At 42.1% G+C, this 24,719-nt stretch overlaps 1 protein-coding gene across 20 annotated transcripts in view; it reads left to right on the top strand.

The window, feature by feature from the left end:
• dlg1b (discs large MAGUK scaffold protein 1b) overlaps positions 1–21,260 on the top strand; it is a 133,462-nt gene extending 112,202 nt beyond the window's left edge. For 10 of the 20 annotated variants that reach the window (XM_085805294.1, XM_085805302.1, XM_085805301.1 and 7 more), the window contains 9 exons: positions 941–1,007; positions 7,989–8,088; positions 12,928–12,969; positions 14,340–14,390; positions 14,504–14,605; positions 15,190–15,362; positions 16,859–16,968; positions 17,071–17,162; positions 19,524–21,260. In XM_085805294.1, coding sequence (XP_085661420.1) covers positions 941–1,007; positions 7,989–8,088; positions 12,928–12,969; positions 14,340–14,390; positions 14,504–14,605; positions 15,190–15,362; positions 16,859–16,968; positions 17,071–17,162; positions 19,524–19,630 — 844 coding nt within the window. In that variant the 3' untranslated portion in view covers positions 19,631–21,260. Of the gene's footprint in view, positions 1–940; positions 1,008–7,988; positions 8,089–8,337; positions 8,372–12,927; positions 12,970–14,339; positions 14,391–14,503; positions 14,606–15,189; positions 15,363–16,858; positions 16,969–17,070; positions 17,163–19,523 lie in introns of all 20 variants that reach the window. The other 10 variants (XM_085805299.1, XM_085805305.1, XM_085805311.1 and 7 more) reach the window with 4 other exon arrangements.
• The last annotated feature ends 3,459 nt before the right edge of the window (positions 21,261–24,719 follow it).

Genomic DNA, 24,719 nt, shown 5'->3' with positions numbered 1-24,719 from the left:
ATTAATTTGAATATTCATGAGGTCTTTACACGGTAATTTACATATGTATGAGATCACATGACTGAAACACGACACACAGTACAGTCAGAGGCTCTCACACTCCATCACTCAGTCACTATGTTAAAAGGGCCAGAAGGTAGAAAGGGGGCGTGGCCAGTGATGTAATTCACCATTTGTACTGCTACAGATTGAGTCTGTTAAACTTCTGTTGCTCTGAGATCAATCGATAAAGACTTTAAAGCCCCTTGTACAGACTTTTCATTTAGTGTTGATTTTGGCGGCCCCCTGTGGACGAAAGCGGTGGAATGAAGACTGCATTTCCCTCTGTCATGAAGACGTTTGTGTAGATTTGTTTTTAGTTCCGTTTGATACACATTCACTTCTGTTTCATTGTTTTATTGCATGTTTTTACTGAAGATGGTTTAGTTTTGTTGCTATTATGTGTTTTACTTGTGTGTTGTTCAGCACGTTGGTCAACTTGGGTTGTTTTTAAAGTGCTATATAAATAAATATGTTGCTTTATGAAGCATTTATAATCAATAAACCATTTATCATTCACCATACGTTGATATAAATGAGTCTGTAATTAGTCAGTTATTGATGCTTAACCTTGGATCAATGAGCTCATCTGTAATCAATCATCACTGATCAATAGATAGTTGAACATCGATCAATAACAGGCTTACAACTGGTATGATACTGATCTATAAATGATGATAAAATAATATCAATCGTTGGGCTAGATAATTATTGATTAATTAATTGAACAAACAGGTTAAGATGATGATGGGGGGTAAACACACAGAGAGAAAAAAGGGGCTCACTATTTGGCAGGAAGCAGGTCTCTGTTAACGTGTCATTGGTTAATTGAGTTAATTAAGAGCTCGTTAATGAACGTGTCCTGACCTTTGACCTTTGACCTTCTGTCCTCTGACCTTAGGGTGGAGAAGAAGGAGCGAGCGAGACTAAAGACGGTCAAGTTCAACGCCAAGTCACGAGACCGAGGGGTGAGTCCCCAACTCACCTGTGTGATGTCATAGCTGTAGTGATGTCATAGCTGTGGTGATGTCATAGCTGTAGTGATGTCATAGCTTTAGTTATCTGAGTAGGGTGAAGCTGCAGTACCGGAGTAACCGCAGTTTTAGGACCGCAGTTGTAGGACTGCAGTTCTAGGACTGCAGTTTCAGGACCACAGTTTCAGGACTGCAGTTCTAGGACTGCAGTTCTAGGACCCCTGTTTCAGGACCGCAGTTCTAGGACCGCAGTTCTAGGACCGCAGTTTCAGAGCGCAGTTTCAGACCGCAGTTTCAGGACCGCAGTTCTAGGACCGCAGTTTCAGGACCGCAGTTTTAGGACCGCTGTTTCAGGACTGCAATTTTAGGACTGCAGTTTTAGGACCGCAGTTTTAGGACCGTTGTTTCAGGACCGCAATTTTAGGACCGCAGTTTTAGGACCGTTGTTTCAGGACTGCAATTTTAGGACTGCAGTTTCAGGACTGCAGTTCTAGGACTGCAGTTCTAGGACCCCTGTTTCAGGACCGCAGTTCTAGGACCGCAGTTTCCAGGCTGCAGTTTTAGGACCGCACTTCTAGGACTGCTGTTTCAGGACTGCAGTTCTAGGACCGCAGTTTCAGGACCGCAGTTCTAGGACCGCAGCTCTAGGACCGCAGTTTCAGGACCGCAGTTCTAGGACCGCAGTTTCAGGACCGCAGTTCTAGGACCGCAGTTTTAGGACCACAGTTTTAGGACCGCAGTTTTAGGACTGCAATTTTAGGACCGCAGTTTCAGGACCGCAGTTTCAGGACTGAAATTTCAGGCCTGCAGTTTTAGAACTGCAATTTCAGGACCGCAGTTTTAGGACCGCAGTTCTAGGACTGCAATTTCAGGACCGCAGTTTTAGGACCACAGTTCTAGGACTGCAGTTTTAGGACCGCTGTTTTAGGACTGCAGTTCTAGGACTGCAATTTTAGGACCGCAGTTTCAGGACTGAAATTTCAGGACTGCAGTTTACCGCAGTTCTAGGACTGCAATTTCAGGACCGCAGTTTTAGGACCGCAGTTCTAGGACTGCAGTTTCAGGACCGCAGTTTGAGGACCGCAGTTCTAGGACCGCAGTTTTAGGACCGCAGTTTCCGGGCTGCACTTATAGGACGGCAGTTCTAGGACCACAGTTTGAGGACCGCAGCTTTAGGACCGCAGTTTCAGGACCGCAGTTTTAGGACCGCAGTTCTACGACCGCAGTTTCAGGACTGCATTTTCAGGACTGCAATTTTAGGACAGCAATTTTAGGACCGCAGTTTTAGGACAGCAATTTTAGGACCGCAATTTCAGGACCGCAGTTTTAGGACGGCTGTTTTAAGACCGCAGTTTCAGGACCGCAGTTCTAGGACCGCTGTGTAGGACCGCAGTTTTAGGACCGCAGTTCTAGGACCGCAGTTTCAGGACCGCAGTTCTAGGACCGCTGTTTTAGGACTGCAATTTTAGGACCGCAGTTTCAGGACTGCATTTTCAGGACTGCAGTTTTAGGACTGCAATTTTAGGACCGCAGTTTTAGGACCGCAATTTCAGGACCGCAGTTTTAGGACGGCTGTTTTAAGACCGCAGTTCTAGGACCGCTGTGTAGGACCGCAGTTTTAGGACCGCAGTTCTAGGACCGCAGTTTCAGGACCGCAGTTCTAGGACCGCTGTTTTAGGACCGCAGTTCTACGACCGCAGTTTCAGGACTGCATTTTCAGGACTGCATTTTCAGGACCGCAGTTTCAGGACCGCTGTTTTAGGACCGCAGTTTTAGGACCGCAGTTCTAGGACCGCTGTTTTAAGACCGCAGTTTCAGGACCGCAGTTTCAGGACCGCAGTTCTAGGACCGCTGTTTTAGGACCGCAGTTTTAGGACCGCAGTTCTAGGACCGCTGTTTTAGGACCGCAGTTTTAGGACCGCACTTCTAGGACCGCAGTTCTAGGACCGCAGTTCTAGGACCGCAGCTCCAGGACCGCAGTTCTATGACCGCAGTTCTATGACCGCAATTTTAGGACCGCAGTTCCAGGACCGCAGTTTCAGGACCGCAGTTTTAGGACCGCAGTTTCAGGACCGCAGTTTTAGGGCCGCAGTTCCAGGACTGCAGTTTTAGGACCGCAGTTCTAGGACCGCAGTTTCAGGACCGTTCGATTTCCGTCACAGCGCTTCCTACCAAGTGGAGACTGCCGTTACCTGCTGTCTATTTTTTTTAGCAAATCTCGTCTGAAGTTACTGCCGTCAGATTTATCGACTATAAACCACCTCAAACGTGCTCCTAACTACTTTCTGGACAGACATTGGACTCTCTACTGGTCTTTTTACTAAAATTAATCGGCTCCTTTATTCATTGTCTAAACCTAATATGGCACAATTACACTTCTCACTCAAACTGATCTTTTTACTAAACTTAACCAACTTCTTTCTTCGTTGCCTAAACCTAACCACTCAAACTCAAAATGTGAACTTGGAATATATGAATTTCAAATAATCGCCTCCGGAGCGGTGACCGTTTCCATAGTAACGCAGCAACTTCCGAACGTTGGGGGCGCCGTGACGTAAAATCGAACGGTCCTAAAAAACTGCGGCCCTGAAACTGTTGCCTCCGGTACTGCAGCTTGCTGTGTGATGTCATAGCTGTAGTTACCTGTAGTGATGTCACAGGTGATTTCAGTCTCAGGTGTGAGTTTCTGTGTGTGCTAAAGGGATAGTTCACCCAAAATTGAAAGATACTACTCACCCTCATGTGGACTAAGGGCTGGGAGAAGTTTGGGCTCAAAAAAAAAAGTTTAGTTTTAAGCTTGTTTGTAGAGGAAGCTCCCAGTGTTGCTCTGCTGGAATCTCACGTGAACTGGGTGTCAATGCAAATCACGCGAGATTTGGACGGACCAGGAAGAACAGTGAACTGAGACACTGGGAGCTTCCGCTACAAACAAGCTTAAAACATAGACTTATTTAATTAACAATTTAAAAAACAATTTCTCATGTTGGGACTTCAATACAAGAGGGACATTACAGACGAGCACTATGGAGGTATTTGGATGTTTTTTGGTGTGTCTTTTTGTTACGAAGAAAAGTGAGCTCCGTTCTCCATTCGCAACCGTCATATGGACATGCAGTGCTGCACGGAGCCCCGCTGTAATTTCAATTTTGAGTGAACTATCCCTTTAACTGTAGTGCTGTCACAGGTGTTATTTCAGTCTCAGGTGTGTGTTTCTGCTGTGTGTTAAACTCGCTGTGTGAGCCGCTGCCAGCTGACCTCTGACCTCCACCTACTAATGCGTGTGGACTAATGTTGACAGTTAACCGCATGTTGTCGACCGCTGAAGCGTTGTTTTTTTCTTCTTCTTCACCGCTCAGTCGTCTCCGCAGCAACGCCCCCCCACCACACCCCCCTCCTCCTCCTCCCCCCCGCACCTTTAAACCGTGTGTCGCTTTTACTGTAACACGCGTCGCCCAAACGCCTCGCCCAGAGCACTGGAATAAGAGAGTAACGACACACCATTGGTCCAATGGAAGCGCCTCCTGGTGGAGGAATATGGGAATTGCAAAAGCGCCCAAGAACTGACAACTCTGAGCAAGTGTGGTATTGTCAAGTTTCCCCTGCGGCCCAGTTGTTCAAAAGGTGTAATCTGGATAAAAATGATTCAGATTTTGAAATCCCTATTTTTTCTATCCAGGATCACGTAATCTGTTTTACTTTTATCCCAGTCGTTCAACGCAAAGTTGGATTGGATCAGTCTGATCCAAATCCAAATTTTCAAGATTACCAAATCCAGATAATGAGTGCTCTGGATGGGACTGTGCATCACACTGAAGGCTGATTGGTCGGTAAACAACAGGTAGAACAGCAGCATAGAACAGCAGGGGTCACTCACAAAACAGAGTGTATGTATTGTTTTTTGTGCTCTTTGTTGTTTCTTCAATGTCTTTTAAACAGCCAGACTCCATCTGGTTGGGCTGTTACAATACATTTAAAAAAGCAAATATACAGTACATTAGTGAAATTGTGAATATTCCCCCATGTGTTTCAAATTCAAACTTCAAAATTCAAACTTCAAATTTCAAAATTCAAAATTCATTAAATTCAGTTTGGGGAAAAGTAGTTGGGGAAATGTTTTTCAGTTGTAGAATATTCAAAAGTTAACATTATTTACTAATCACTGTTGTGGTTTAAAGTTAGGTGCAAAATGTAAATCAATAAATGTATATAATACTACATTATGAATATTGTTTATTTGACCAGTTTGAAATCAATTCATTTTGTTCCTGAATCCACCCAACTGCTGGGATCAGAATAATCCTGATGTTTTGGATCAAAGTTATACTGATCCTACTGAAAGGTTTTGAACAACACAAACTGAGGGTTTGATCCAGATCAAAACCAAGATTGGATTACGTGATCTAATCTGATCTCAGAATCCGTTTTTGGTTTTGAACATTACATTTTTATCTATTTTTAAACCTACATGATTTTAAATATGACATTTTTTCAATTCAACTTTCAATATATTATCGTGGTGGACCCGTTACAGATCAACATTAACACATAGGAGAGTAAAAAAAAAAAAAACAGTTGTCTACATGAATGTTTCAATCTACATTTTATAATAAACTAATTATAAGTATAATCTGATATGACCAAGACACCTAAAAACAAAAACACGGCCGTTTTCATCAATTTAGCAGCAAGTGGGCAACATACATACATTGGAGTGAATGGGTTTTCTGGGCGCTTTTGCAATACCCATATCCTGCCACTAGGGGCGCACGAGGCTTTAACCACGGGAGTCAATGGTGGTGTCGTTACTCTCTTATTCCAGTGCTCTAGCCTCGCCAAGCGCCGCCGGCTGCCCCGCCCCCTAAAACTACAACATGCATGACCCCCCCCCCACAAAGAAACGCTTGACATTGACGTCTGTCTGACCCCCCCTCCTCCCCCTCTCCCCCTCTCCCCCCTCCCTCCTGCAGCATGTGATCTAATGCGTCCAGGTCTCTGCTTCACTGAACTCTTTAACTTGAAGCTGCAGCGATCAATACACTGATCAATACACTGATCAATACACTGATCAATACACTATCAATTAGGGGTGTCACGATTCTCCAAATCCTCGATTCGATTTGAATTTCGATTTTTAGGGTCACGATTCGATTCGATCCTCGATTTTTTTTTTCTTTTTCTTACAGCACAGAGGCCTATGCCATTTTCAGACTAGTCTAGTCTACCATCATTGGTTTTATTCATCAAATTTTGTACAGTAAATCTTATTTCAAAAGATGGGCTACATATAAGTGATGCAATTTCCATAATGTATCACATTAGGCACTAATGGTCACATTTAAATAATTTATTTACAATATAATGGTAACAATTTTACCAGGAATGCCCCCAAAAATCATGATCCAGGGGCCAAAATTGCCCCCAAGGTTTTGAAACAAATATATTTATATCTGTACATTATCATCATTTTATTTTCATTAATTTAGCGTCGCGTCATCTCCTGATGTCGACTTATTGTAATGTAAAACGAGATTGCGGGGATCGTCGATCCTCTCTTTGACTTCGATGCTCGAGACCATGACGTCATTTCAATCGATTTTGATAAAAAATCTAAATCGTGACACCCCTACTATCAATACACTGATCAATACACTGATCAATACACTGATCAATACACTGATCAATACACTAATCAATACACTGATCAACATCGTGTGACGCAGGTGAAGCGTTCAGGTTTTCACTCTTCAGGACGTTTTGAATGAAACGCGGATTCAGTTACAGCAGTGCATTGTGGGAAAAGCTGCAGTGTTGAGGATTTCCCACAATCCTCTCTGACTGTGAGATTAAAATGACTCATAATGATAATTAATAATTGTTATGAACTGACTGATTCATGTAATATTATTATGTACAGCTTCACCTGAAGGTCCCTGAACGCATCATGACACCAGCAGTGGTGGACAGTAACGGAGTAAATTAACCTGAGTACTGTACTTAAGTACGTATCCAGAGGATTTGTACTTTATTGAGTATTAGATTTCTTTGCTACTTATTACTCTTACTTGAATACATTTCCAAGACAAATATTTTAGTTAATTTGTAGGAAGGCTGAAAAGTACTGGTTACTTTCAGGTCTTTTTCTAAAATCCTATTGGACACAAGCTGTGTTTGTCAAAGAAGGAAACCCATAGTAATTTATTGATGTGAAAAATAAGAAATTTACTCTTACTCTTATTTTTACTTAAAGTAAAAGCATGTACTTTTGGATACTTAAGTACCTTTAAAAGCAAGTACTTCTATCAAGGCTTATATAACGGAAAGGGTGTAGGTTGAAGCCAAAGCTTATATACCCCTTTTACCTTTAATTTTTTTTTTTTTTAATTATACGCATTAATACAAAAGGATCAGATTACAGACATTTGAAATTAATCAGTAAACTTAAATTTCTGATCACAACAAAATAAAGAATTGTACACAGCGCATAACCTAAAACTAAACTGTGAAATAAGTTAAAAAATACAGACATAAAAGGTGAAAATAATCATTTCAAAATAAAGTGCAGACAGGAAGTCGTATCTCATATGACGTCATCCTGGGTTCTGGCCCCTGAGACGTTCAGTAGGAGACCCCACACGTCACGTCAGTCACGCTGATCAGAGTGAAACCTGACGCTTCCTGTCGTCTGCATGTGTCACCTGGCTGCATGTCGTTCACTTCCTGTCACCTGTGTGTGGCGTGTGCTGCCTTCACTGACCTGTCTGCAGCGTCGGCCATCTCGGTGCTCAGACCACAGAGCAGCTTCTTCTCATTCAGTCCAAAAAAAAACAAACAACCGACGTCAGACTCCTCCCCCTCTCCCCCCTCTTCTTCCTCCTCTTTTTTTTTATTGTTTTTTTTTTTACTCCATCACCCCCCCTCCCCCTCCCCATCCCCCTCCCCATCCCTCCTCCTCCTCCTCCTCCTCTTCCTCCTCAGCAGTCTCTCAATGACAAGCGTAAAAAGAACCTCTTTTCCCGAAAGTTTCCGTTCTACAAGAGCAAAGAGGCGAGCGAGCAGGAGACCAGCGACGTCGACCGTAAGTACCAGCGCGGTGGGGGAGGGGGGGGTCGGGGGGTCGGGGGGGTCGAGGTCAGCTGGTGGCGGCGTGATGCAGCAGCAGCAGCAGCAGCAGCAAACGCCCCGGTCGTCACGGCAGCGGGGGCCGTGGCGACCGCGGCGTTCCCTCTCTGCTCTCTGTCACTCGGTAACGACTCTGTGTCTCTGGTTGTCTTCTCCTCCTCCTCCTCGTTCCTCCTCGTTGTCGTCGTGGCGACACCGACCTCAGGACCTCAGTGACGACATGATACCCAAAGTCCACAGTAAGTCCCCCCCCCCCCTCACCTGGCCCCTCCCCCCCTCCGTCACCGCAGGTCTCTGCTGATTGGACGACACCGAACTGAACAGAAACAGTTTGTTTTCATGTGGTTTAATGGGTTTAACTCTGAAACATCAACAGATTATTTTATTTTATTTACACATTCAACATGTTAAAGCAGAAGTAAGGTGAATATCTGTGTTAATATAAGTCTTAAATAGTTGCGGGACCAGCGTCCAGTCGGTCCGCAAGGTGGCAGAGAAAGTACCGGGACCAGAACCAGAACTAGAACTCATATGTCAGTTCCTAAATTCTGAACTTTATTAAAGTTTTCTCTCAAAATTTTACATTTTAATTTAATTTAATGTCATTTTTTTTTTAATTTAACTTCTCTCAGTTCATCATTTTATCCTTAAAGCAGAAGTAAGCGGAATATTTGTGTTAATATAAGTCTTAAATAGTTGTATCTTCCGACAGCAATCACTTCTATAGAGTGTTTGGTCTGAAACACGGGTCTGTCAGTCACTCTGCTCTGCTCTGAGCCCAGGAGAAAACTTTCCTTGTATCCTACAACCTTTATCCAATGAGGAGAGAGAACGGCATAAAGGGGCAGTCCTCTCTGTGTGTGCAGCCAAGGGATGCGCCTGAATGTGGTGACGTAGGGACGAGGGCGGGGACTGCTAACTCCATCTGCTGACAGGAAGTTAGAGCCAAAACCACCGGATCGCTTACTTCTGCTTTAAATACACACATGTATGTATGTATGTATGTATGTATATGTTACATATTTACTACATACAAACGTAGTTTCACGTCGTCAACGTGTCGGCGTCGTGTCATCAGACTCCGACCGTAAATGAAAACAGAATGAAACCAGGTCCAAGACGGAGAAACAGAGTGAAGAGCAGCAGTAGGTCGAAGGTCAACAGGAAGTAGAAAAGCAGAGGATGACATCATCTTTATCTTCTTCATCATCATCATCATCATCATCATCACTGTCTGGAAGTCCAGTCGGAGGCGGAGCACCCATCACCATGACGACAGAGGATCCTCCAGACACCAGTCACATCATCACCATGGCTGTGTTGTAAATCTCCCCCCATCACGGTGCTCTAACTATATAGTGTGTTCGCCATTTTGTAGTGTTGTTCGAATTCTCCGTGATTAATTTCATCCACTATGTAGACTAGTGGACGACAAACACCCACAATGCACCGCAAAACTGAGTGAACAAGCGACGTACACTACTTTCTACTCCCGTATCCCACAATGCAATGCGGTCATGTTTTAACGGAGAAGAAGAGCACCAAGCTAATTAGCATGTTAGCTAGGATTTCTCTAGGTTATTTAGCAGTAAACTCCTCAGACGTATTTGCCTTGGCTCCGTTTGCCTGAGCAGCAGGAGTTGGGCAGCAGCATCCCAACATTAACATGCAGCATTAAATCAATCTGATAAAGAAACTGTAGTAGAATATGTAGTAAATAAGAGCTAACGAGCTAAGCTAATAGCCACAGCTCACGGTCGGGACACACAACAGTAGTCGACCAAACCAAACTTCAGATATTTCAACAGTTTATTGTCCGAGAAACACAACCACACAGAATCACATCCTCAAATGTTCCCACAAGTGTCAGTTTTTTCTTATTTTATTTTTCTGTGTCCGGTTTGTTTACATGATTCTCGGCGCGTCTGCTTCCGTCACAGCAGTAGGCGAGGCTAACACCTAGCACAGCAACACCTAGCGCATCTGCTGACGCAACCACGTTCAGAAAATGACCGTGTAGTGTCTGAATTCTCCTCCCGTCGTTCACTACATCGTCTACATGATGTAGTGGATAGGGAGTGATTTACAACCATAGACTGTATAAAGAATGGACGTAGCACCGTGACGTCACCCATTGGTTTGGAGGAGTCTGTTTTGTGTCTCTACTACGGGGGGTTGAACTGCGCCATGTTGGATTCTACTTGCCATATTTGGAGCGGTGCGGCCGTTGGCCGGCCGAGAACCCGCCCACTGGCCTTGAAGCAGCGGTCTCCGGACCTGTCACTCAACGTTTCCGCGCCCTAATTGGCCAGAGTTTTAACCTAATAACAGTAAAACGGTAGAGTTTTTAAAAATCCCCCCCCCTCAGAGTGTGTGCGGGGGTAGAAACTATCGATTGAGACCAAAAAACGTGCTGACACCAGGCTTTTAACATGTTTACTGAGGATGTAAAGTCAGTGATTTTAACATGGGGGTGTATGGAGAATGCTGCTTTCTGACACCAGCCCCCAGAGGAAGAAGAGGGGATTGCAGTTTGTTGAACGAGGAAGTGACTTCACTTCTCAGACCCACAACTGTCCCCTTGTTTACAACACAGCCCATGACATCATCACATCGTCACCATGACATCATCACCGGTGAACTGAGTTCAGATCAGAAATCAATGACGGAGGTTATTGATCCGGTCGTCGTGTCACACTGAGCTCTGGAGCATCTTCATCATCTTCATCTTCATCACGCTGCCTCCGGCCCAGGGGGGCGTGTCCATGACGACACAGGGGGGCGTGTCCCTCCTGTCGGTTTAACTTAGTTGTGATGTCATTCGACAGTCAGTCGTCGAGTAGTGCGGCGGCTCGGGGCAAAGCATTGTGGGTAGTGTGTGTGTGTGTGTGTGTGTGTGTGTGTGTGTGTGTGTGTGTGTGTGTGTGTGTGTGTGTGTGGCTGCGTTCCGATCCACAGTTTACTTGGACAGAGCCCCCTACTCCCTGCTCCCTGCACAGGGAATCTGCCGTAGGGAACTTCACTTAACCGATATAACACCAATCGGAACACCCTGCAACGTCACAGCTGATTCCAGGTCGAGTTTAAAAATAAAGTTTTTAAGTTTCAAAATGTTTCACACCACTGTCACCGTTTAGACAGATCTGAAATGATTGAAGAAACATTACTATTTCTGTGTGCACAAGCAAAGCAGTTTTGTGTTGCAATGTGTGGTATTTATTCAGTTTAGGGGCATCAGGGTGTGTAGAAAGCATCAGTGGCTCAGCTGACAGGAAAGCTAACGGCTGTCGCTAAGCTAACGGTAGCTAAGCTAACGGTAGCTAAGCTAACAGCAGGACGTCAGCTGTTAAAACCCTCCCGTTGTGGGACACGACATGAAACTACTCCAGTTAACTCAGTCATGTTGGAACTCAGATATCCGCTGGAGAAAATATTTTTTCATGGACCGTTTATTGAGTCACTGAGTTATTAAAGTTAAACAGGTAGCTAACCGTTAGCCCGTTCAGGGTATCTGCGGGGTCTTGAAAAGTATTAAAAGGTGATAAATCAATTTTGGGAAAAGTAAGACCCTTAAAAAGTATTAAAAAGTCTTTTCGGGACTTTATAAAGTCTTAAATTTTCAAGGTATTTTTTTCTGAATTAGCTGTCCAAGAGTTTGAGTCCTAAAAAAACATTGTAAAAGTGTGTGAATTTATTCATTTTATTAAAAACCAAAGATGAACCGGTACATAAAAAAGAAAAGAAGATGGTTGTTTTTGTTTTTTGAGTGGAGCAAAGTTATTTTGTTTTGTTTTTTGATAAACTTTGCCTTTGATTTATTTTCCTAGCCTATTTTGAATTCTGTTGCATCATAGTGGTCTATAGTCTTTATCACAAACTAAAACTGTTAAGTTAAAAGTGTCACTGATGTAAATGGTTACAGCTTGAAGTGGCGGTGAGGTATTGAAAAATATTGAGAAGGTCTTGAAAAAGTCTTAAAAAGGTTTTAAAATTAACTTCAAGATTCCTGTATATGCCCTGAAGTTAGACAGGTAACTGTTAGCCCTGCCAATTTACGTTAACGCACGTAAACGGAACGCAATGGCTGAAGTGAGGAACCGTTGTTCACTCCCTCCCTTCAAACTGCTCCCTGCGGTTTGGAACCACACTGAACATGGCGGCACACCCTGTGTAGTCCGGTTCCAGGGTGCGATTCCGAACGTTTACTTTAATGTGTCGGAATGCCGGCCCTTAATCATTTATGGAAAAGGGCTGCCATTCCGAACCTGAAAAAAGTCCACCATTAAAGGGTTTAACGCACTGGGTACACATGTTGCAGCAAATGCTTTGGTAGCGGAGTGGTTAGAGCATCCCCCTATGGCGCGGGAGATCAGGGTTCGATTCCCGGAGGAGCTGCATATTAGCAGAGACTTTCTTGGCCTCTACCTGATCTTTTTACTAAACTTAACCAGCTCCTTTCTACATTGCCTAAACCCAACCAAAGCACAGAGCAAGGACATTTATTTTTCAGCAGGAGCGCCGCGGCTGCATCAGACTCGCACCTGGGTGAAACTTTGGAGGGGGAGGGGGGAGAATCTGGTCAATTTTCAAAATAAAACACATCCGGAACAGCAGCCCCTCGGAAGGAATTGTCGGACTGGCAGACCATCGGAATGGCGGTCCTTCGGAATGGGGGTCCCCCCCCCGTGTAGTCCACTGCGCAGGGAACTAGAGGGCGATCGGAACGCACCGATAGTGTGTGTGTGTGTGTGCGTGGCGGCTTCTGACCCCGTGTGTGTCCTGTGTTTGGTTCCAGAACACGTGACGTCAAACGCCAGCGATAGTGAGAGTAGCTACCGTAAGTCACCGGCCGCCGCCGCCGCCGCTACCGCTTCTACAGCCGCTACACGACTCACAGGAAGCTAACCACTAACCGCTAACTCCCACACTGAACATGCTAACAGGCTGCTGATTGGCTGCTGACAGCATGACATCACACACACAGAGTTCACCTCGCTGATGACACGTACGACTGCTGCATGGTGTGTGTGTGTGTGTGTGTGTGTGTGAGACAGATGTGAATCCAGCTGTTTGACCTCGACCGCTGCTTCACTGTTTTTCCTGCTTTAAACGTCACATCACTATGAATTCTGGGTAAACTGTTTCTGTCATTAATCAGTCAGTTGATCAGTTAATCAATTAACTTTGTTTTGATCATTAACAAATAAACACAACACACACATTTACACACCGATCACACATTAATCAATAATCTATCGTCTCTCCATCTTTTTACTTCTTTCTTTCTTTCTTTCTTTCTTTCTTTCTACCCCTCTCTATCGCCATCTATCTACCTCTTTCTATCCATCCACCCCCTCTCTCTGTCCCTTTCTTTCTTTCTTTCTTTCTTTCTTTCTTTCTTTCTTTCTTTCTTTCTTTCTTTCTTTCTTTCTTTCTTTCTTTCTTTCTTTCTTTCTTTCTCTATCGCTATCTATCTACCTCTTTCTATCAATCCATCCCCCTCTCTCTGTCTCTTCCTTTCTTTCCCCTTTCTCTGTCTTTTTACTTCTTTCTTTCTTTCATTCTACCCCCTCTCTCTTTTCTTTCTTTCTTTCTTAATTTCTTTCTTTCTACCCTCTCTTGGTCTTTTTCTTTCTTTCTTTCTTTCTTTCTTTCTTTCTTTCTTTCTTTCTTTCTTTCTACCCTCTCTTGGTCTTTTTACTTCTTTCTTTCTTTCTTTCTTTTTACCCTTCTCTATTGCTATCTACCTACCTCTTTCTATCTATCATCCCCCTCTCTCTGTCTATTTTATCTCTCATTTTTCTTCTTTCTTTCTTCCAACCCCTTTCTTTGTCTTTCTTTCTTTCTTTCTTTCTTTCTTTCTTTCTACTCTTCTCTCTCTGTCTTTTTCTTTCTTTCTTTCTTTCTGGTGATAGAAAGAAATGCCGACATTTCTTTCTATCATCCCTGTTTCTCTAATATAAGACCAACAGTCCAACGGCACCTGAACGCAGCATTGTGACGTTTGTGATTCAGTTTTTATACATTTTTTGTTTCAGATTTTTAAAAAACAACTTTTATTTCAGTTATGTCAGAAAGTTAAAAGTTTTAGTTAAATTCAACAACACGTCCCCTCTTCATCATCATCATCACCACCCTCCTCTTCATCAGTTTAACAGTGTTGATGCTGCTACACACACTGACTGTCCTCTGTGTGTGTGTGTGTAGGTGGACAGGAGGAGTACGTCCTGTCGTATGAACCCGTCGTTCAGCAGGAAGGTAAAAACACTCTGAGATGTTTGAGAATAAATAAATATTAATAATAATATTAATATTAATAATAATAACGACTGAGTGAAGTGTTCATGAGTGTCGGTTTTTCCCGGTGACAGTGAACTACACGCGACCCGTCATCATCCTCGGCCCGATGAAGGACCGGATCAACGACGACCTCATCTCGGAGTTCCCCGACAAGTTCGGCTCCTGCGTCCCCCGTGAGTCCATCAATCAATCAATCAATCAATTTGTTTATTTATGTCAATTTAAATCATCATCATCACACTTCATCTTAGTTCAGATAATACAATACACATGGCCGAAAGGGAAAGCGGGAGAAGCAAAAGCTGATCTAGTCCCGCCCCCATTACCCACAGAATAAAAATCTTTATCATAATCTTTTCTTTTCTTTTGCTTTTTTACATTTTGACATAACATTATTTTACTTATGACATTTTGACATAACATGTTACAGCAGTAGGTAGTGGTCCAATCGACAGAGAGCATAAGTCCAGTTTACTTATTATTTGTTGGGATGGTGTGAGAGCCCTTTTATGACATTTTTCTTGTATTCATCCATCTCCTCTGCAGCTTTCGCCGCGCTTAACTTCGCCATATCCTCCCGAGTTTTGGCCACGTCAGCTCGCATTATTGCCACGAACTCGCGTATTGCTGGGATGTCAGCAATTTGCGAGTTCGTGGCAATAATCAGCAGGTCATGTGACCCTTACATCCACAGTACATCCGCCCATCCGTCGTCCAATCAGGACTCACCCTCTACTCTAACCCCGCCCCCTTTCAGATACGACCCGGCCCAAACGAGACTACGAGGTCGACGGCAGAGATTATCACTTCGTGGTTTCCAGGGAGCAGATGGAGAAAGACATCCAGGACCACAAGTTCATCGAGGCCGGGCAGTACAACAACCACCTGTACGGGACCAGCGTCCAGTCGGTCCGCGAGGTGGCAGAGAAGGTACCGCAACCAGAACCAGAACCAGAACTAGAACTAGATACCAGACCAGAACCAGAACTAGAACTAGATACTAGACCAGAACCAGAACTAGAACTAGATACCAGACCAGAACCAGAACTAGAACTAGATACTAGACCAGAACCAGAACCAGAACCAGAACTAGAACTAGTACAACAACCACCTGTACGGGACCAGCGTCCAGTCGGTCCGCGAGGTGGCAGAGAAGGTACCGGACCAGAACTAGATACCAGAACCAGAACCAGAACCGCAAACAGAACCAGAACTAGAACTAGAACCAGAACCAGAACAAGCATTTCCTTAAGGGAAATGCGTGTGAATGCTGAAAGCCGTTGCTGAAGTCATGCTACATTAGCAGAAGAAATTGACAAAGAGACGATGTACAGGAATGACATGCAACAAACACAGCTGAGGCCGGAATCGAACCTTGGACCTCATGTTTGGCAGCCCAGTAAGATAACCGCTCAACCACAGAGAACCTGAAACACAATGAGTTTTATACCCTGATAAATCAAAGACTGTCTGATGATAGCTGAATAGCTGAATAGTTGAAAGTGTGTACAAGTTGAATCAAGTGTGGTGCTAAATTGAGAAAGAGAGATTTTAGGAAAGATACCTTGTCAAGATTACCCAGGCAGGATTCAAACCAGAGACCTTGGGGTTGGCAAGCGGTCTCCTTACCACTGGACTACAGCAATTTTTATTTTGAATATGGTTCTACACCGTTATGAATGTGAGACTTCAGTGATAGCTGAAAGCTTGGCCTAATAGTAGAAAATAAGTCAGAAGTACAAGTAGAGGACTTCTGTGCCAGGTGAGACTGTTTTCGGTGAATTTAAACCAAGTATAATGCCATTTACAGCGAGTTACAAACTGGAGCTCCATCTGCTCTGGTCTGAAAGAAAAATGAACTAGTGTGAATGGGAGCAGAGAGCTCCCTAGCTGCATTTAAAAAATATTTAAAGATATTCTCCAAGTTGTTTGGCCATATTTTGAGCCAGAGGACAAGTATGGCTACAAACTGTGGCCAAAATCCTGAGTGTAAAGTGTCATCTGTGGGTTTGGTGGCAGTTTCAAGAGAAAAGTTGCTTTTTGGCTCTCCTCCACTCTGATGATGATGTCACCACTCTGAGTGACGCAATACACACTCATTGAAAAGTGTGAAATTGGTCAGAAATATGCTTTGAAAGGCTTTATCTCAATAACGGTAGAAGATGTGAAAAAGCTGTTTAAAAGTTCAACACTGTAAAAGTTTAACAAAGTTAACAATTTAAGAGTTGAATGAAGCCTGAAGGTGAAAGTATGTGGAAGCAGTTGAGGTTCAAAGTAGAAGTAAGAGTTTAGGAGTTTGAGGACCGTTCCAATGCATTTCCTATGGGACAAAAAAATCTGAAAAAGTTTAATATTTGATAATAATTCATTAAATACAGATCAATAAATGTATTAATGTATTAATTAATTAACCCCTCCTCCCCCAGGGTAAACACTGTATCCTGGACGTATCAGGAAACGCCATCAAGCGGCTCCAGCTGGCTCAGCTTCATCCCATCGCCATCTTCATCAAGCCCAAGTCTGTGGAGAACATCATGTGAGTTTCGTCTTGGCGTCCGCCCGCTCGCTTGTGTTTGTGTTTGTCCCGTCTCCTTGGTAACGGCCTGTTCTTGTTGTTGTTGTTGTTGTGGTCGTGCAGGGAGATGAACAAGCGACTGACGGAGGAGCAGGGCAGGAAAACCTTCGACAGAGCCGCCAAACTGGAGCAGGAGTTCACCGAGCACTTCACAGGTCAGTGACATCGCCGCCGCCGCCGTGACATCATCACAACAACACAACTAGTGACGTCACGGTTACAGAGTTTCTTGGTGCGGTTTTTTGTCAGAGAAATAATCACGATTAAATAATTTTACAACACTATGAATGTGTAACTGCATTACTAATTATTTAAACAAACTATTCCGGCTAATGATGTCACGATTACTTGTTTTCACAATTAATCGTGGTATTAAACGTCACAATTTTAATCGTAATCGTATTTAATCGCAAAGAAATATTCCTAAATACCGTCACTTTCCAAAAAAAGATAATGTTGGAACCGTATCGGCAGATCAACACCAAAGTAAAGGTAAATGTGAAAAACACTGTGACATTGAATTGGTAGGAATTTAAATGTTAGCGTGTCATTTGTGATTAAAATAAACGATTTTATTTGATACAGATGATAATTCATGACTTTAAAACATTTCTTCTGGAGGATTAATAATTGGTTCTATATTAATAATAGATACTTAAAATATTTTGAGTAAATAATAAGTAATGTAATTATATTTTGACTATATTTGATTTTACACATTCATATGTTGTAAAATTAATTAATGCATAATAAAAGTGATAATCGAAATACCGTGATTATTTCTCTGACAATAATCGTACAAAGAAAATCTACAATCGTGAAGTTACTAGTTCTGACAAAATCATTTTTGGAAAGTGACGGTGTTTAGGAACCTTTATGATTAAAGGGACAACGAGGAGTTTTGGAAGTTTTTGTGTTTTCACACTACATTTCCCATGAGCCTAGGGGTGGGCGATATGGCGATATTAGATCGTGAAGGATTAGAGTGTGTAGACGATCTGCCAAAGTGCAGAGATTGTAGGATCGTCTGGGGCTCATTCTATAAACTGCAGTTCTATGCTGCAAAGCGCAAACAAAGGACATTTGCAAAGTTTACTAAAAGAGAAAACAACAGTTACTTTAGTTTGTATTTTTATTTGACCCTTTTCAATCAGCTATTTAGTGTTTTGATACTTAAAATCCTGTTAAAATAACTGTGTTGAATAAAATAAACAGTAATGTCTTCATTGATATTTTACTTTCATGTTTATTGAAAGCTACCTTTTATGTTGCAAGACTCCACTTTATCAGAGTGTTGTTGTTTACCTTTTACTATGTTTACGTTGTTTGCACATGTTGGCAAAACTGCAACTATTTAGATTAAAATCTGTTCAGAAAGGCTCTTTGGCCTAAATTGTCTGTTTTTCTTTTTTCGATTTAAGATCGTGATGAAATCGAAATCGTGACTTCATTTTTAAAAAACCGTGATATGATATTTTTGCCATATCGCCCACCCCTACATGAGCCTCAGCGCGCACGGTGAAATTCTTGGACCGGCGCAAGACGGATGAAAGAGAAAACATTTGATCAAGAATGTTTTCATTGATCAAGAATGAAAGTCGGAGGTTGGAAGACGATCAGATAGCGTCGTAGTTCTGACCATAAACGATGCAAACTAGCGATCCGGCGGCGTTATTCCCATGACCCGCCGGGCAGCGTCTGCGAAACTGAAACTAGGAAATGCTGGGCGAGTCGACCACTAAATAATGAAATCAAAATAACTATAAAGACAAAACTAAATGTGATAACGTAGATTCATCCACATTAATATGAGACTCTGTTAGAACCAAATACAAACTCCTCGTTGTCCCTTTAAGTCATCGTGGCGTTTAATACTAGGGGTGGGTATTGCCAAGGACCTCACGATACGCATCACGATACTTGAGTCACGATACGATACAATATTGCGATATCCAAATTTTGCGATATATTGCGGTATCCAAATTTTGCGATATTCTACGATATTCTACATAGTTCACTGAAAAATGTAAAAGGCATTATGCATCTTAAAATCCGAGTTGTATGTACATCAGATGATACATAGTGATAATTTATGGGACAAACTGAGTCAAAACAATGTAATTCAAATTATCCATGCCATTTTATACAAGTGCAAGTTACAACAACATATCTGCATGTACAACACACAGTCTGAGGCAGCAGTACAGTGACACCTCGCGGAGCAGAGGTGCGGAAGTCGTACTGGATTTACGTCTGAAACATGATTTATTATTTGAAAAAAAATCGATATTTAAATATTGAATATCGATATCGTATCGCGATATAAAGTATCGCGATATATTGCCATATTGATATTTTTGCCCACCCCTATTTAATACCGCGATTAATTGCGTAAACAAATAATTGTGATATTGCTAAACACAACACACACTCAGTCTGTTCTTGTGTGTGTGTGTGTGTGTGTCTGTGTGTGTGTGTGTGTGTGTGTGTGTGTGTGTGTGTGTGTGTGTGAGCAGCCGTGCTGCAGGGCGACACCCTGGAGGAGATCTACGAGCAGGGGAAGCAGATCATCGAGGAGCAGTCGGGTCCGTTCATCTGGGTCCAGTCCAAGGAGAAGTTATGAAGCTGGAAACAACCAACCAACGCTGCTGCCCCCCCCCCCCAACCTCCCCCAACCCCCCCTCCCCCCTCCTCCCTCTGCTCCTCCTCCCTCCTCACCCGCCTCACCCTCCTCCTCCTCCTCCTCCTCCTCCACCTCTTCCTTCCTCCTCCTCTTTATAGATTCAGTTTGTTTTATTTTGAAAGGAATCATACCCCACAGACACCCACTTCCACTTCCTCCCCCCTCCTCCTCCTCCTCCTCCTCCTCCTCTTCCTCCCCTCTCCCCCCTTCTCCTCTCCTCCCCCCTCCTCTCCCCCGATCACCCGACTCAGCGGCCGACCGGAGAGTTTCATTGAATCTGACTCCAGACCAGCAAAAAGAAGGAGTAAAGCACAGGAAGTACGATGACATCACAGTCGACACGGTACAGCTCCTTAATGTTTAAGGGAGGAAGAGGACGAGGAAGAGGAGGAAGGAAGGACGCGAGGAAGAGGACGAGGAGGAAGGAAGGAAGGACGCGAGGAAGAGGAAGAGGAGGAGGAGGAAGGACGATCTTCTCTCCTGGTTGTTTTCGGTGCGGCGGCGTCCGTCCGTCCGTCCGTCGGTTTGAGGGCGGAGACACAACAAGCAAAACTTTGCACGTTTGAGCTTTAACAGCATGTCAGTTAACCCCCCCCCACACTTTTATTATTATTATTTTCCCATCAGCCCCGTCACCTCTGATGTCACAGCTTCTCCTCTTCTCCGTTCTGCGTCGCTCCATCTTTTTCTTTTTTTTTCTTTTTTGTTTTTCTCGGTTTTTTGTTTTTCTCTTCGTCTTCGTCGTTCACGTTTAGTTCCAGACGTCTCGCTCTTCGCTCTGCAGGACGACAAGCCCCTCCCCCTTCACCCCCCTCCCTTCCCCAAAAAAGGGGGCGTGGCCTCCTACGACAAGCCCCTCCCCCAAAAGGGGGCGTGGCATCCCATGACAAGCCCCGCCTCCTCGCTCTGACCCCCAGTTTGTTCTTTTTACGTCTTTTATGCGGTTTAACGACATCAACGGTCACAGTTTTTTTTTTTCCTAACGAGACAAAAAGTCTTTCATCTCGTTGTTTTCATTGTGACAGAACACGACAGATCGATTACTACTACTGATTATTGATTATTGATTATTGAGACAACGATGCTGAAAATCAGTTCAATCAAATCTTCACTTCCGAGAAAATTCAAAATAAAAACGAGCTAATTAACATAATTAACATAATAAGAACGACGTCATCGCTCTGATTAAACCGTTTTTTTTTTCCTGTTTTAAGTCGTATTGATCACTGATCACTCTCTAATCGATCGATCGCTGATTTTAACTCATCGATTAACAAATTCCTCGTTTTTTTTTTTTGTTCTGTTGGTTTTTTCCTTTACCCACAAGTCTTTGCGCGTCGTTTTTTTTTCAAGCGATGCCCTCTGCGAGTTCGAACCCCTGCAGACGCCGCTCGACGGACGTCCGTCAGCGTGTTCAGTGTCTCCATGGCAACAGTGTGGATGATGTGGATGAGTGGGCGGAGCCACCTGCAAGGCGTGGCAGGTGACTGTTGTACCTGAGACTGAGGATCTTTAACCCTAAACTGGTAAACTGCCTATTTTGTTATAATAAAGTCTATATTGAAGCTGAGCTCTACTATACGATTATTTTCTTTGCATTAATCACGTACGATAGAAAAGTTTAAAGAGATTTGAATATGAAGATATATTTTTCTTTTCTTTGTCACCACCTCCTCTGTCTTTACTTTTCTTTTTTAAGCATAATAATAAAAACTTAACAAGAAAACAACAAACTGGTGCAACTTCTTCTTCTCCTGTTTTCTCTCCGTCCTCTTGTTCTTCACACGTTTCTGTCGGTTCTCAGTGAAAAAGAAGCAAAAAGACCAAAAATGTAAAGTTTAATTGGTAACACTATAATAAGTACACACCATTAAACAGTTAAGCATTAAATACTGAAATTCTTCATTTATAACACATGAATACTCATTAGCATGTAGTTTATAAACAGTTAAAAATGTTTTACTCATCATTGATTAGCTCTAACTATATTTATATTCATCATTTTCACACATTATTTCATTTATGACTTTGTATCTCAATTATGACTTTACCTCATAATTTCGACTTCTTATCCCATAATTATGACTTTCGACTTTGTCACAATCACGACTTTTTGTCATATTATAATAAGAGATAATAGATAATATATTATTATAATTATGACTTTCCATGTCACAATCATGACTTTTTACCTCATCGTTTTGAAATTTTGTGTCATAACTTTGACTTTTCATTTCATAATTTTGACTTATCTAATATTTATGACTTTATATCTCATATTTTACTGTTTTATGTTACATTTATCACTTTATATCTCATTATGACTCTAATTATGACTTTGCATCTCATAATTATGACTTTTGTTAATAGTTTTGACTGTTTATCTCATTTATGACTCATAAATTCGACTGCATTTCACAATCATGCCTTTTTACCTCATAATTTTGAGTTTTATCTCATAATTATGACTTTTGTTCATAGTTTTGACTATTTATCTCATTTATGACTTTTTATCTCATAAATTCAACTGCATCTCACAATTATGACATTTATCTCATAATTAGACCTTTTACCTCTCACAATTATGACTTAACCTTGAAGATATTTATTTTCTTTCACTTTCAGGAACAAAATGTGATTCAGTATGGTTAAATAAACAACATTTATAATGTAGTATTTATACATTTGTCTTGATTTTTATTTTGCACCTGAACTCTGAATGTTTTTCCCAACTAATGGACATTTAAATTAAATTTGAAGTTTGAATTTTAAACAAATGGAAAAATATTCACAATGTATTTGACTAATATATATTAACTTTTTATTCAATTGATTTTCTTTGGCTCAGATGAGTCTGACTGTGAACAACACAAACAGCCGATGTTCAGCCTCATGCTGCTGATCAATAAGTTTGTATCTGGATCAAATCCAACTTTTACATGATTGATCCTGGATATGAAAACAAAACCTCTGTCAACATCTGGACCTGATGAAGACCAAACGTCTTTTTGCTTCTTTGTGTTGAACTGAAACAAAGTGAGGGGAAGTGAACGTCGCCGCCTGGTGGACGGTTCGGGTGGGGCAGCTCCACATGGTTTTACTGCCCCTATAATCAGTCAACATGATTGATCTGAATGATTCTAGATCAGCTGCTTCCAACTGAAGAACCTGAACCAGCCAATGAGAGGGAAGCGTCACCTCCACCTGCTGGAGTCTGAGAGCCGAAATACTTTACAGTGAAGTGATCGAATGATATTGAATAGTAGATATTGGTATTGATCAATGGAGCTGTGTTTTTTTGGAAACGTATTGATCACTCTGGATCTTATTGATAATTTTAATGATTAATAATTAAACAGTTTTTCTCAGTCGCTTTGGTGCATTTCTCAAAACAATTCATATAAATAGCAAAACATCATGGATTAGTCTCTTGCTCAAAATCCTTAGTTCATCTCTCAAAAGTTAATATCTGTGTCAATGAACATGTCAGTGCATCAGAATGACTTGTCCTTGTGTCATTGTGTACGGAGAAGACAGTCAAATTGCTTAGTCATGTTTTCAATATAACAGTGTATATGTGTAGTTATGTAAACTTTGGCTAAAGGTTTGATGACAATTATTGTAAATTGTAAGTTACACCTTAGTGTGTGTAAGAGACTGGACAAGATTCACATTTACACTTTACTGTTTGTACTGTAATTAGTTGACAGACTATGTCATTGAGATACAGAAAGGAAAAGACAGCACTGCATAGCACAAAGACAAAAACTAAAGTAGAAATGTGATCACAGGACAATCTCCTTAGGGGCAACTGCAGTGCTATAGTCCAATTCCTTGTCCTTCCATTGTCAGACATTGTAACATTGTGTTGTGCTCTGGCTCTATACTTGACAGTTGATGGTTCATGACAAATTCAAGATTCACCTGGGAGAAATTTACCAATTCAGGACAGATTTTTTTTTTTTTTTAAAGTGTAATGGGAATGTACAGAAATACGTTTATCATATTATGACAACTTGTTCAACTATTTTGCATGTAAAGACTTATGTGATGAACTAAAGCCTAAATGTTGTGGGGGATAGACTATTCAACAGAGAGAGACCCATTATAATACATTTTGATCAACATGACAAGTAATTGATAATGTAGGAAACAGCAGAGAATTGTACATAATCATTTGCATGGATGAACCAAAGCTTTTGCAACTTGTTTTTTTTAAAGTGACACAATGATGTGAAGATGGAACAAATAGTTTTGAGAATTTCAATTCTGATCTGAGAAATTCACCAAAGCGATTGAGAGAAACAATCAGAGATGATACAGTTTATATCTGACCTTGTTGATGCTGCAGTACCTGACGTCACCAGCGGGTGTCAGTGTTTCCTCTCTGATCTGGTTTCCTACAGTTACGTGATCCAGGTGGATGTGTTCATGTGAAACTGGTTCAGGTGTGTGTGTGTGTGTGTGTGCGTAAATGTAAATGTGCTGAGTAACACAGATGATGGAGGAGCTGTTGTCACGGCAACACCAGGTAAGTGAGTGGCGTCACGGTAAGTTCAGGGTTGACACAAAGAATCGGTGAGTTAATATGACCTTCATATTCCTGATATAAAATAACTGAGAGTGAGACAGTGTGCGGGAGCTTCTTCTGAATTTTGCAATTTGGGTTATGCCCTTGTTCCCCCACTAATTTGCCAATAGTAAGAACAAAAAACATCAAATGAACAGTCATCTATAGAGCCACGAAGGAGTGGAACTCACTACCTGAACACATTACAGATTAGTAAAGATCAATTTAGGTCACTTGTTAGTTGGAGAGAATGGGCGACCTAATCTAGGCCTTCATTTGCTAATTCAGCAATGGGGTTCAGATGCTTTCAGCATTCAACCGTATTTCTAGTTTTTCTTACGTCTTCCGCTCTTTTTTGTCCATTAACTAGTCCTTTCAACAATTCGTATATCAAAACGTTCAGCTTTGCTATGACTTTTCTCACACTAATTAAATCTAAACTCTCCAGGTCTGGTCTCT

Source organism: Trachurus japonicus, chromosome 17 (assembly GCF_045865225.1).
Source record: "Trachurus japonicus isolate A0001 chromosome 17, Traja_1.0".
Lineage (NCBI taxonomy): Eukaryota > Metazoa > Chordata > Actinopteri > Carangiformes > Carangidae > Trachurus > Trachurus japonicus.
This window is presented reverse-complemented; position numbering and strand designations above follow the sequence as displayed.